This window comes from Xenopus tropicalis, chromosome 8, assembly GCF_000004195.4.
Source record: "Xenopus tropicalis strain Nigerian chromosome 8, UCB_Xtro_10.0, whole genome shotgun sequence".
NCBI classification, from domain to species: Eukaryota; Metazoa; Chordata; class Amphibia; order Anura; family Pipidae; genus Xenopus; species Xenopus tropicalis.
In genome coordinates this window covers 101,533,941-101,547,894 of record NC_030684.2, presented here as the reverse complement: position 1 = coordinate 101,547,894, position 13,954 = coordinate 101,533,941, and the positions used below count along the sequence as shown (strand labels likewise).

Genomic DNA, 13,954 nt, shown 5'->3' with positions numbered 1-13,954 from the left:
AGTTTCAATGAGTAATGATGTGATATCACTAACATTTTAGAAACTAAATTTCATCAGTAAGCACTGTAAATTATATCCTTATAAATGATGTTTAACAGTGTAGTCAGTTATAATCCATGCTCATGAATTTACTGTAATCCTCTGTATTATAAAAAAATAATGTAACCCCCTTTGTAAAATGCTGGTATTTATAAGTAACTTCAGAGGATAATTACCTGTATAAAAGCAGCCCGTCTGCAGCCTTGTTCCTTTATATGGTCATGGACCCCTTACAATATTCTTATGCTGTTCCATATATATTTTCAAGGGTCTTGTATGAAGATATATATCAATATTCTGTTGGTTCAATGAAGCACCTTTTTACAGTGTCTAATTTCAGATTAAGGACAAAAATACACTAAAGTGATGCTTATGCCAGGTTCAGTCGAGGCAACACTAGATTGGAAGCAGTCAGGACGAAAGAGGAATTCAGACACAAATTAAAGTTAAGTACCAGTAATTTAAATTTTAAACTGTTCAGGCACTATTCTGAAATCAGTGTTTATTCCACGCAGGTTCTGAAGAGAATAGGAAACTGAGTAACTGGAAATAGTGCCACAGGTAAGAAACAACGTACAATAGTAACAAGTCCCTCTGTTAGTTTCAAATACTGGAGTTGCAACTGTAAGGCATGTACTGTCCCAATGTAACTGGAAAGCATTTCATTAACAGGGTCCCTCTTACAATATGCAAAACTTTAACCAGATAACGGAGGATGCTGGGAGTTGCAGTCCACTGAAGGGTAAGTAAATGTGTATTGGAACAGGTAAGTGATAACTGACAGCAATCTGAGGAATTCCTTTACTTTTGCAGGTCAAAGAACCACAACTGGAGCTGAAGCACAGGAACATCAAGGCAAGTAGCCACACAGAGCAGGATAGCTGGCAGGAGTCACAAGCATAGTAGAATTAAACTGGAACACAAAGACAATTGCAGTATTCAGAGGCAATCCAGGTTATACACAAGAGACAGTCCAAACTATAGTGCAACACAGAAGAAACAAACAAGAAGTTGAATCTGGAAGCCAGGAAAAATGGTTAAAACAGTCAGGAAAAACAAAACCCAACAGGTTCTAATAAGCTAACACTAACTAAAACAAACTGAGCAAATCACCTGGGTGGGGGCAGATCCAGAAACAAAAGGAGGGCTGGAAATAGGCTGTGGACCGAACCAAAGCAAAATTAGACTGGATTTCTGACACCATGTCTGTGTTACAAATTGCATATACAGAATATTCGTATGTTTGGGTTGTTATACCAATATATTTTAGTATATTTGGAAGCCCAGCTACCCATGTATTTACAAAACGAATGGAAAGCTGATACAAAAAAAACCTTCCAATACTTGCTAACTTATTTGTTTCAGAGTACAGATTAATTTGTTCATATCCTTTCAGCTCTGTACTGAGCTTTGCCATATATTTGGCTTTATCAAGCATTTTGTTTTTATAGCTTCTTTTATAATAACTTTTTATAGGTCAAGTTCTGTGTGTGCAACAGGTTTCTGGGTTTTTTTTTTGGAGGGGGTACAAAGTGCAACCCTAAGCTCCCCCTTCCCAGTTTCATATTTCTCACTCAATCCCCAGAGGGATTTCTATAATTTAGCCCCTACCTATGAGCCCAGATGTGTGCCATACTCCTCATAGTCCTATCATTATTCTACCACCAATCTCACCCCTACACACACACAATCTGGAGCCTGGGAAAGCAGATAAATGCAGCTGTCATGGTAGCTCAGCTCCCTGAGAGCAAGTTGTAGCACTCGAGGAGGGTATAAACAATCCCCTGGCCATTTAGTCTGAAGCACAGGGAGCCAAAAGTAAATGCATGGCTGTGCCTCTCAAGCCCACCTAAATACTTAAGTAAGTCTCAAGCCCATCTGAACCCAGCAGTATCTATAAATCTCTGACAACTTCTTATAGGTGGTGAGGAGAGGGGGTGTATGGTTTAACCCTGAGTTACCTCATTGCCTATAGCTGCAGAGGCAAAGTAAAGCACAGCATCTGCCATTTGAATTTGCATTTCCAGCAGCGGTGTGGAGGGGGGGTCACTGATCACCAGAGAAACACTAGGAATGTAAGTTTAGAGAAATCATTTTAGGGATGGGAGCCGACCTGCTACTATACCCCCTGCTCTGGCAGCGAGAGGGTTAAACAAAGAGCCTAAAAGTATGTGCTGTTCCCTCCTAGCCTGTAGAACAAAGCCAGTTTAATAGCCGCACTGAGGTGACATCATGTGCCTCTCTCCAGCCAGCTCTGTGTGCAGGATAAGGAACAGGAAGTCTAACTGTGGAGCCTGCAGTGAGACCTCTAGTGTTTTTCTAACTCCATGTCCTGGCAGAGTTCCTGTACAATACAAACACACACAGAGCTTCCATTGTTTCTAGCAGTTCACCAGCCCACTGATCCTAATATGGAATTCAGCAGGAAACCCATGATTTCCTGACACAGAGCAAACCCGAGAAAGACAGGGGGCAAAACTCCATTAAAATCTTCAGCGCTCCTCCATATTAGACCCTAAAACACAAGGGAAGGATGGAGTGGATTAACAGCAAGCTGTGATCTCTTGGGTTACACAGCAGGAGGGACACGTTCTATCCAAGAGGTTTATTGCATTTGTGTATTGCTTTTTTTGCACAGAAAATGTGTGCTGTGTGGGTCAGAATGAGATCATCCTGCAAGTAAGTGTAGCAATGAAGTGTCTGGCGATTAGCAAAAGTATCCCCACACACCACAGCCCTCTCTGAAACACAACCATGACCAGAGGATACTGCAACAGCAAATACAGTTTATTATGATTTCCTGAAATCTCACTCTCCCAGGAACAGAAACTTGAACTTGGAGTTGGTTTCATGCGCTGTTTTACCAGTGTGTAGCAGCCGCAGCAGCAGGGAGAAATGAATATGAGGGAGGAAAATGACAGCACGGGATGCAGCAGTATGAGCAGCATGAAGAGGATGCTCAAGTGTGTGGTGGTTGGAGACGGCGCAGTTGGCAAAACCTGCCTGTTGATGAGTTATGCCAATGATGCTTTTCCTGAGCAGTACGTTCCCACTGTATTTGACCACTATGCAGGTAAGGAAACACTACCACTGACAGCTGTGTGACTTATTAAGCGCCAACACATATTAAGGAACTAACAACATGGTCCCTTATGGTGGTTTAAGTAACTTTTATACTACCACTGACAGCTGTGTGACTTATTAAGCGCCAACACATATTAGGGAACTAACAACATGGTCCCTTATGGTGGTTTAAGTAACTTTTATACTACCACTGACAGCTGTGCAATTTACTGTTGTCTTGGCACCTATTAGTGAACTAACAGGCCAAAAGCTGGGAAGATATAATTATAACCAAACAGTGCATCCTTCTGTTTTTGGTGGGTCATTTGGGGCATAGTTTGGTGGCTATTTCCAAACAAGTCCTGCCACATTCAGAATCATACATTAAAGTAATAGGGATGGTACACCAGCTCTAGGCATTATCACTGTACAAAGTGCACAATTAGTATAACATTGTCCAGCTACTATGATGTGCCTTTTCTACTAGAATGTAACTTTCCTTGCAGATTTAAACTAGCGATGCTCCCCCAATTTACCTCCCTCCCCTGATCGCACCTAGGTAAGTTTGCGGGTGGCAGCCCCAGTGGGCCCTGCACACCCTGCAGATTTAACAGTAATTTGCACCCGTTTATATTCCCTAGCTTGTGCATTTGAATGCCATGCAAGCTAAGAGGGTTTGCCACAGTTTGGAACTGGAACTCAATCTCTATTCTTTTAAAAAAAAATTTAAAGAGCTATTTATCAAAGGTTGAAAATAAGAATACACTCTTTGATAAATACACCACTGATAAAGCAATATAAATTAAAAGAGAGTGGTGGAATTTAAAAGTAGATTGTAAACTCCACATGGCACAATTCCTGCCCACAAAAACTTCCTGTAGCAATAAATGGAGGGGTACCATCCAAAATATTGTTTGTGAACACTACTCTTATTGTAAGTGGGTCTGTTTAAGTATTGTGGGTTTTAGGAATCTGCATAAGATATTAAACATTACTTGGGCAAAAATGTATGAATGGGCTAGGGTACAGTTCCCTTATAAGGGTGGCACTGAGAACTGAGCTTGTACTCTGCCAGGTTTTTGAAAAATCATCTGTAATTTTGAGAGTATTAATGTGCACAGTGTATACAAATGAGAAAATTTAAACTTTTTAGTGTATTTACTGAAATGAGCTAAATTGTATTAGTATGATGTATATAGTGCTATTCTGAGACAACTTGTAGTTGGTCTTGATTTTTTTTATTATTTTGGTGGTTTTTAAAATATTTAGCATTTTGTTCAGCAGCTCTCTAGTTTAAAATTTTTGCAGTTATCGGGTTGCTAGGGTCCATGTTACCCTATCAATCAGAATACAAGGTAAACAGGAGAGTACCTGAATATAAAAAACGTAAAAACGTAACAATAGTAATAAAATTGTAACCTCACAGAGCAATTGTTTTCTCAATGCTGGGGTCAGTGACACCAATTTTTGATGCTGGAAAGAGGCATAAGAAGAAAGCAAATAATTAAAAAAAAAAAAATGAAGTCCAATTGAAAAGTGGCAAGTTTAACAGACAAATAGATAACAAAGTTGGATAGCAAATGAGAGGCACATGACTTTTAGAAATTAGTAGAAGAACTTGTTGAAAAAGTTTTTTTCCCATTTACACGAAGATAATTAAACTCCGAACAGTTGTCAAGGCATTTTTTTTATAAAGGTTTCTTTTTTCCTCCAATCAAACCTTTGATGAATGTGGCCAAAGAGTTCAATTTTTACTTTATCAGCCTATAGCATTTGTTTCGAAAAGGCCTGTGGTTTGTCTAGATGCTGTCATCTAAAACTTAGACTATGATGTTTGTGATAATGTTGACAGTAAGGCTTCCTTCTGATGATTGTTTTATGCAAATGTCCAGTTTGAGGAAGGATAGCCTCACCTGCACCCCCACCAAGCCAAGTCACAGCACCTGGGAAGTACCAATGGAAAGAGTGGCAGAAGTGCCAGGAATATTGTTCAGGCAATGAAGAAGAATTTCAATTGAAGTATGTGGTACCAAATTATCAGGTAGAGATCAGAGTTGAATCAAGATGTGGTCAGGATCAGGAGTACAGAAGTACAGAGAGGGATCACTTCACAAAGTGTGTAGGCCATGGTGTCTATTTATCTGGTCTTTGCATTTGTGTCCAATGCTGTATGCACATCATGCACATTTACTGCAATTACAAACAGTGGGAATTGTGAGCTGGAAGTGTTTTGAAATCTTTTTATGTTCAGATCCTTACTCAGTTGCATAGAGTAGCCCATGGTTATTAAGTGACAGCCCAAAGGTTGGTGTCAGGGACCTTTTTTTTCATTAGATAAGTGAAAGGATGTCCAAACCTTTGCTTATGCGCATTTATCATTTTCTTTGTTCCTATATTTTAGTAATTAGGTTGTTCATTTAACACACTTATTCTTGCAGTAGTTGTTTCCTACTTTTTAGGCAGAAGAGGCACCTGCCTAGGGTGCAACTGTGGGACAGGGTAGCTAGGACCCTAAGGCAGGTGCCCCTTCTAACTCCGGTCCCACATTTTTAAATCAGAAAGTGGCAACAGAAGAAACAGAAATGGTGTCAGCAGAGGTGTGAGCGGGGAGAGTTGCTGAACAGGGTGAGGGTGGTGATAGGCTGGGCTGGCAAGTGGGGAATGTGATGTGGTCACCAAAAGGAGGGTTGAGGTGGCTGACACCAGGGACTTTACCTTGGGTGCCCATGTGTGTTGGCCCAGCTTTATATTGTCATTCAATTCCTCTGGGGCCACAGTAGGCTGACTTTTACATGGATATTTTCATATATCTGTAATTTTTTTATTAGATAAGGGAAAAATATATTGTATCAGACTGGATCTTGAGCTTGAAACCCTCTGAAAACCTTTGATATACCTGTATTTAACTAGGATGGTAAGGAACAGAAAGGGTGTTTTTATATATGTTTAGTTGAAATCAATTTTTGCCTAAACTGCATTCTTCTTTAAGAAAGAATATTAATTTTTTTTTATAATAATGTTTGCCTCATTGACATCATCTTACTGGGTGTGTCTTTATAAGGAACATTAGTTTTATAAAATAATAAATAATAACAATATGGTATTTTTTTGCAGAATTTTTTTTTAGTATACATAACTGAGGCCACCTGTGGCTAACATATCGAATCATATCATAGGGCAGAAGGGTTTTTTAATTGGCTTGTGTGTTCTTAAATGAAGTGTGAGCCACATGATATCTATATCATGGGGTGTTGTTATAGGACATACATATGCTCTGTTTATCAGGCTGATTAACTACATCATTGTTTCAGAACATGCTGCCCAATTGACACCTAGTAGCTGGATGTTGCTTTTATTGCAATTTTCAACCTGACAGTGAGCTTAACAGACTTTCTTGTGTGACCTCTTCAGGTTGGTTCATATGATTCTCACTGTGAATATAATTAGGTGGTTATGTTTACCTTAGCATCTATATCTGTATCTTATTTACTAACCTGCAATTCTATGGGAATCAAAAATAAAGGGCATAGCCAGTGGCGTAACTATCTATCAGCAGACCCTGGGCCAGGGTACAGAGGTCCAGTTATGGCCGTGTACTCCCATCACCCACCCTTCTGTCTAAATCCATCCTGTCTGATCCATGCTCTTATGGGCACTAAATACATTTTTTGCAGGGGGGCCTGGAAAAGTCCTGTTGTGCAAAGCAACCCACACATTGTGTGAAACGGGCGTCAAAATTTGGCGCTTATCCAAAAATTGAGGCCCGCGTCAAAAAGAATGGTCTCTCTCATCGAAATAATTGTTGCAAGACAAAAAGAATTGTCTCGCGCGTCTAAAGTATTGTCGCAAGCGTCAAAAAAATTGTCACAAGCGTTAAAAGAATTTTCGCACAGCAAAAAAGAATTGACTCTTTTTTGGTGAAGCAAAACAGCACCGATTCGCTCATCGCTATCCATTAGTGTTCACAGTCCATCAAAATGATTGCAGTTAAGGTGAGTGAGTTGCTGAACTCTCTTGCATTTTTACATAAGCAGGTTTTGGGAAAAATGAAAAGCCTTTTATTTATGTATTATTTCTACAGGATCAGAAAAAAACAAAAGTAATCAATGTCAGAAAATGTGAGTGAGTTAAGGTAGTCTCTTGCCCTTTTCTGCAATTTTTTTTAGCCAGCCATAAACAGAAATGAATGATTAATCAGCCCCAAAATGTCCCACAGGTAGACTCAATGAGACAGACAGAAAACTAAGGAAAAGGCCAAACATGCACCCCTTTTGCACACGGTTAACCATCTAGACATCACAGAAGACTACTGTGTTCCATGTTTGAAATAAAGAAAAGTGATCAACTGCTGTGGCATCCACTATGCCAGGATGAATGGCAGTGCAAGAGTCGTATCTGTTAGTGCTTATTATAGTTGGTTGCTCATCAGTGTACTTCAGAATGTAACCCCAAAAGAAAAAAATTTCTTTAAGGCATTAAGGGAAATGGAGTCTTCAGAAGACTCAGAACCAGCTGTGCAAAAAGGTATGGGCAAATATTGCTTTCAGCTGCAGCTACAGTTTCAAATTGTTATTTTTGGCTTTAACCACATGTATGATGTATGTCTTGGGAGACCATGCATTGCAAAATCCAATGTACTACATAAATCTAACAGGCGTCCTGCTTAAGATACTGGGAATATATAGACAAAGTTCAGCAAAATTCAGCAAACTAAGTTCTGGAATGGGGGCCATGATTTTGCAGTTCCCAAACCAGATGTCTAATTTATATTCATGAAAAACATGGGCCAGGAGTGTGCTTGTCAGATGAAATTTATATAAAGGTTTTATATATCATGTAATTACAAAATGGATCCAATTATAAAATGAGAGAGGAATGTATAAGTCCTCAACTTTCAGTCTGTCCCTTGATTATCTTTAGTTTCTTTTTGATTTTTAATGCTACTCTGAAAAGTCAGTTTTTTCTCTGTTTATTGTCCTTCATCATTGACTTGCATTCTTGCCTCTTAACATCTCTTGTGTGCAGAAAGAGAACCATATTGTCTGTTGAAAAAAAGACATTCTCAATTGATAAGTAAGAGCATTCTTAGCTTTCCCCAGAATGACCAGGTCAGAATCAGTAATACTCTGTGTAGGAGGTAACATCGTCATGGTATTAATCATCACTTAATTATCCGCTTTTATCTTGTATGGAATTGTTTTTCCAAAATGCCCAAGTTTCTCCTCCCACCAGATTCCCCACACTAAAGCAGTAAATAAAATATAAAGTTTCTTTCTTGTTCTTTTTGCAGTAGGGTATCTGTTTTTCAGATAGCAGCTCAGTATTTTTCCTTTGGCCCTGTGAGTCATATACAGTGATGGCAATATAATATTCTGAAGTTTTCATGACTGAATGTTGTTCCACAATTTAATACTGTACCTTAAATACTAAATAATGCATGCATGGAAGTAGAAGTAAAATACACAAGAGTTTCACTTGACAGATTCCACTTCATGCATCCTTGTTCTTTAATAAAACCTATCATGAAAAGGACAGCTTATATTATACCAAAATATATATAATGTCTAACAATTCTTTCTACAAAGAGCAAAACCATCACTCAAATATACTGAAAAACAGTATACATCCAGTATTGTACTAAAGGTTTTTGCGTTTCAGTGTATACAAAGAGGTCTTTAACAGTTTTGTCCTTCAGTAACATTTTGCACTTTATTTTTCAATACATTATTTATGTAGGTAAAAGGCAATAATAAAGAAGCTTTCCTTTTTGGCTTTCAATCTTCTTTACTAAGGTCAAATGTGAAAGCCTAATGCTGTGACAATGAAGGGTTTAGAAAATTTTAGAATTTTTTTTTAAATAAGAAGGTAAGATGCTTTATCTGTTATACTTTAGGGGGTCTTTACATTACCTGGGTGTGCATGTACTAAGGCTACGGGTGCACCAGGCTGGTTTTCACTCTGCAGAATCAGCCTCTATGGTCCAATGAGCCACTGTGCTTGCACCCAGAGCTTCTGTGTTGGGCTAGGGACAGGCAAAATCTGTTTCATGGGCCTGCATCTGGGCCGATGCACTGGCTCTGGGTGTCTGCACAGCGGTAGGATGATCCGAGCATGGGGCGGATTCTCAGCCTGCATTTATCTGCATGTCAAGAATCAGCCTGGTGTGTTCATAGCCTAAAGCACTAAGAGACGCAAGCAAGCACCCTGTGGTAAACTGTGTTTTGTTTGTTGAGTATGAGTGGAATCAGGAGGCACAACCAAGCCCTGTCTTTACCGCCTGACTTAGGGCAGGCTGTGGGCTGCACCTTCCGGCTCTTCTTGCCGCACAAGTTAGGGTGTGTGTGGGGGGAAGTAAGCTTGCTTCCCCCTTCAGCCCTTCACCAATTAAAGGTGAATGACTAACGTAGTAAGCTCTGTGTTCTAGAAGTGAGCAGCAGGTCTCGGCACTCTGATATGCAGAGACCTGCAGCGATGATAGAACACAGTATGCGGAAAAGATGGCTGATTGTGCCCTCTTTTTGCACTTGTACCTTAAACTTGCACTTGTACCTTAATACCAAATAATGCATGCATGGAAGTAGAAGTGAAATACACAACAGATTCCACTTCATGTACCCTTGTCTTTAAAAAAAAAAACTTATCATGAAATTGACAGCTTACATTATTCCAAAATATATATAACGTCTAACATTTCTTTCTACAAAGAGCAAAACCATCACCCAAATACACTGAAAAACAGTATACAGTCCATCACCAATCAAATAAAGGTTGACAATATTCAAGACTTTTAGCCTAATAAGCATAATAAGCCCTCATAAGCCCATGAGTGAACTGGCTAAATTGATGTTGATCACACCAAAAGTATCCATCCACATGATACTCCTTACTACTGCAGATCACCTCAGGATGAGAAACCTATGGGCGATACCTAGAAAGCAAAGATTGCCAAGATGTAAATTTAGTCACTCATTAAATTTATTGTGATATCTGCATCTCAAACCACTGGCATCATTGGATTCCTAAAAAAAAAAGTTTATCCATAGATTTTAAAGATAATTTAAAAAATAATTGTTCAGATATCGATAAACCTAGCAATTTAAAGGGGGCAGGAATTCAGTTATGTCTATATTGCAGTTTAAATATATCAGAATTAGTACTTAAAAACTGTATTCGTGTCATATTTCTCTGTTACATTCTCCTCCAGATTCATAATGATTGCTTCCCCATGAAGCCGTGTATAGATAGTTAGAAATAAGCAAAACCATTTGTAGAACAGATGTCACTGACTGTATAACCAAATGGTAAAGACCATTAGCAAAGTGATGAGGGTAGAGCTCAGCAGGAAAAACAATTGAGTGTTCTTTAGAAAGTGACTGGAAAATTACAAGAAAAGGATATGTTTCAGAAAGGATCAATGGCAAATTATCCATTGTTTTATCTGAAAAGCAGATGCAGATAAAATGCAGAAAAGTGTTTGATGGTCTCTAAGGTAGTTTGGAAACAGCAGAGAGCCTTATAGCATTAGGTTATTGGCAACAGCCAAAGGTTAATTTCCCCCTGTTCATGCCTCTGTAGCAAGAAGAAGGAAAGAGGGGTGTGTACTCTAGTGTTTTTGAGGCCACCAAGAATTGGACAATTCACCTGAAGATAAGGTTATGCGACTAGTGTCAGGGAAGGAATGGTATACCACAACAGATAACAACTAAGAGAACTGATTAACCACCAGGAATACTAGTCTGCTGCTAACACAGCCTCTAGCACATATCTGTTGCTAGAATTCTAAGATAGCACATACTCCAGGTGCCCATCAATACAGGTAACCCCGCCTCAAACAATAACAGCAGTGATGTTGCGCTGCATGATTTTTATAAATGACCCACAGTGAGTTGCATAGACTTGATGTATGTACTTAGAGCTGCCCAGAGCATGTTTAGCTTTGGGCTGTAGCAAGCTAAGCTCTGTGTATTTCACAAGAAGAATCTGGCTTTTTTAAGAATACAGCAATTAGAATAATTACCAGATTGCAAAGAAATGAGGAAATACAGCTATGTTGGCAACTGCACAGTTTCTGTTTCCAAAATACATATGGGAGAAACAATTTTAAGTAATTAAATGATGCATAAGGTAACAAGTTCATCTGCACAATCCAAGCATTCAGAGCACAGGGTCCTAAAAAGCAAATAATTATTCCAGCCCCCCATTAAAGACATTTTTAGGCTAGCAGACTTTTTATTTAAAGAGGCAGATCATTGCCTCAAAAAAAAACATGTTTACTATCTTTATAGTTAAGCCACAAATTTCAGAGGCACATTAACAGTTGCAAAAATGTATTATGCCCAAGAGAAACATACAGGCTATATGTTTCTCTTGGGCTTAATAATTGTTATACTGATTTTTGCAACTGTTCATGAACTTTTTGGCTTATCTACAATTATGTCTCCAGTGCAGGGTGGAGACCTGTAGCGATCACCTACTATCCCAACTGGTGGCAATTTACTTGTATGGGTAGAAGCACTCCAACTGCATATATATACTGTAATATCTTTATAGTGTTTTTTTTGTAATATATGTTTATGTGTTTTGTTCAGTTTTATTTCTATACATAATTCTTCTAACAATAGTATATCTAATTATTAGACAAACATAATTACTTTTAAATGCCATTTTAAGACATTAATATGGATGAATATTCATTAGTGAGAATTCCTTTAGGAATTAGAAATGTCTTCTAAGGTTTGAAAAACATGCTGCAAATAATTATTATATGCATTGGTATAGCTATAGAGGAAGCAGACCCCACAGTCGGCTAATTCAATATTTAACTGTGCATAGCACAAGGCTTTTCAAGCAGCATAAGAAAGTAGTATTCCTCTTTGTTTTTCTCATCAGTCTATGTCCTATGGATCTTGCAGTCTAAAGTCCCTGTCACATTTACACACTGGGGCCAGGTTTATCAGGAGCCAATTAACCTGCCTGTATGTTTCATATGCTTCAATCATTAGAAATGCTGTATCTTGTATACTGAACATAAATATAAACATTATGAACTTACTGCACAAGCCCAGGAATTGAGAAGCCTAATTAAAGTAATGATTTATGCTTTCAAAGTTGTGCAGAGGGGGCTGCCATCTTGTTACTTTGTTAGACAATGCTTTATTAGATTTGGCTCCTGCACATGCTCAGTTCACTCTGGGCTGCTGTTGGGAGGCTGAGTTTAGGGAACGTAGTAAATTATCAAAACAGCACGTCAGGTAATATCTGCCATAGAAGCTGATTAATAATAAGAATCTTAATATGCAGACTGCACTGGTTCCTGTGTTGCCATGTAATAATAATGTGGGTTTTAGTGTTTTTGCATTGTTTAATAAAACATTTCCCAGCTTTCCAAAGCCAGTGGCTGCATTAATATGCAAAATAATCCTCCAATGAGAATCCCAGCTGATGTGAGTAAATCTGGCTCCCTGTTCTCTGTTCCTGCAATTGGAGTTGGGAGCAATAAGCACAGTTTCCCAGCACTAAACAAGTCTGTCCCTTTATCCCCATGTCTGATTCCTGTGCCATATAATGAAGGAAAAAATTACAGAATTATCTCTATATGTAAGATACCAGCAAGATGCCTGACACAGTGCTGGGAATCAGCATTCTCATTAGTCAATTCTTTTTTATCTATAATTTTTTTCTTCAACCTCTATAGAGTGCTAAGGGGGATTCCCATAAGACACAGCGACACAGGTGTATCATGGATATGGGTACATATAAACTAGTGCTGCCCTATTATACACATTGGATTACAGCACATCATGTACATACTTTCCTCAGTCTAGAAGAAAACTACTATATTTTCTAAACAAAAAAATCTTCTGTATACTATCTATCATTTTACAAATAACTTACATTGATATTTAAGTCAGGCTGATAGTTATAACTCAACCAAAGCACTTTTCATTTCAAGAGTTTGTTGAGCAGACTGGGGGTTTCATACACAGCCTATTTATTATAGTGAGAGCCCAAACTCTGAACTCAGTGTCTGTCAATTTGCATATGCAAATCAGCATGTCTGGGAAGGAACAAAGTCTTTGTACAGAGGTTCCCCTGTACATATCATGTTGTTCTGCCTATACACCTACTGGCACAGTTTGACCTCTCCCCATATGTAATGCACACAAACCCCAATGCAACTGCTTCATAAACACTTTGAGAGGTTATTGGTTTGTATCCCCACAACTAAAGCCAATAATGCTCTGTACATTGGGCATGGGGGAGATCATAAGATATTATGCAAATCAATATATTACTTATAGAAAAGCCTTTACAATGGAGCAATTTATTCCCAGATGGACTGGTTTGTATAAGCAAAGTGACTGGAGCTTTAGTCATAGCTTGTGTTCTTTATATAATAACCGGCCAGTGCAGGAATCTCCATTGACTTAGCTTTGTATACAATAAGTTGTGTTTTTTGTTATCTTTGTCCTCTATGTGGGAGGGGTATATGTTGTTTTCACTCTATGGTAGTATATAAGTGATAGAATCAATCTATTTTTATGCTTTATTAATAATTGTGCTGAATTCAGTTTCTCTAAGTTCTGTCAATGTTTCCATCCTTTTTAACAAGGAGGAAAGAAAAATCACACAATAAGGATTTAGCCAAAGTCTCACCCCAAGCTCAAAGTGCCAGAGCAGGACTTGAGTTTTTTAGGGAGTAGCCAGACAGGACTGTGATTGGTTGGCTTATATGCATGTTTAATAGGGAACAGGCAGTGACTAGAGCAAGCAGGCAGGGGAAAGAAGAATATTGTGAGTCGATCCCTAAGCTCAGGTCACTGACATCAGCCAAGAGCAGACTGAGCATGTG

At 38.6% G+C, this 13,954-nt stretch overlaps 2 protein-coding genes across 4 annotated transcripts in view; one reads left to right on the top strand and one right to left on the bottom strand.

Moving 5' to 3' along the window:
* The window catches only part of kcnh5 (potassium voltage-gated channel subfamily H member 5), a 197,523-nt gene extending 195,470 nt beyond the window's left edge, over positions 1-2,053 (bottom strand). Inside the window, exons 1-2 of one of the 2 annotated variants that reach the window (XM_031890227.1) lie at positions 2,001-2,053; positions 216-952 (exon numbers count right to left, since the gene is read on the bottom strand). The gene's annotated coding sequence lies outside the window, so the exon portion shown is untranslated. Of the gene's footprint in view, positions 1-215; positions 953-1,152; positions 1,453-2,000 lie in introns of those variants that run through there. The other variant, XM_031890226.1, reaches the window with a different exon arrangement.
* A 233-nt stretch (positions 2,054-2,286) lies between these two features.
* Positions 2,287-13,954, top strand: part of rhoj (ras homolog family member J) — a 57,531-nt gene continuing 45,863 nt past the window's right edge. Inside the window, exon 1 of one of the 2 annotated variants that reach the window (XM_018096826.2) lies at positions 2,287-3,112. In XM_018096826.2, coding sequence (XP_017952315.1) covers positions 2,935-3,112 — 178 coding nt within the window. In that variant the 5' untranslated portion in view covers positions 2,287-2,934. The remainder of the gene's footprint in view (positions 3,113-13,954) is intronic. The other variant, XM_004917207.2, reaches the window with a different exon arrangement.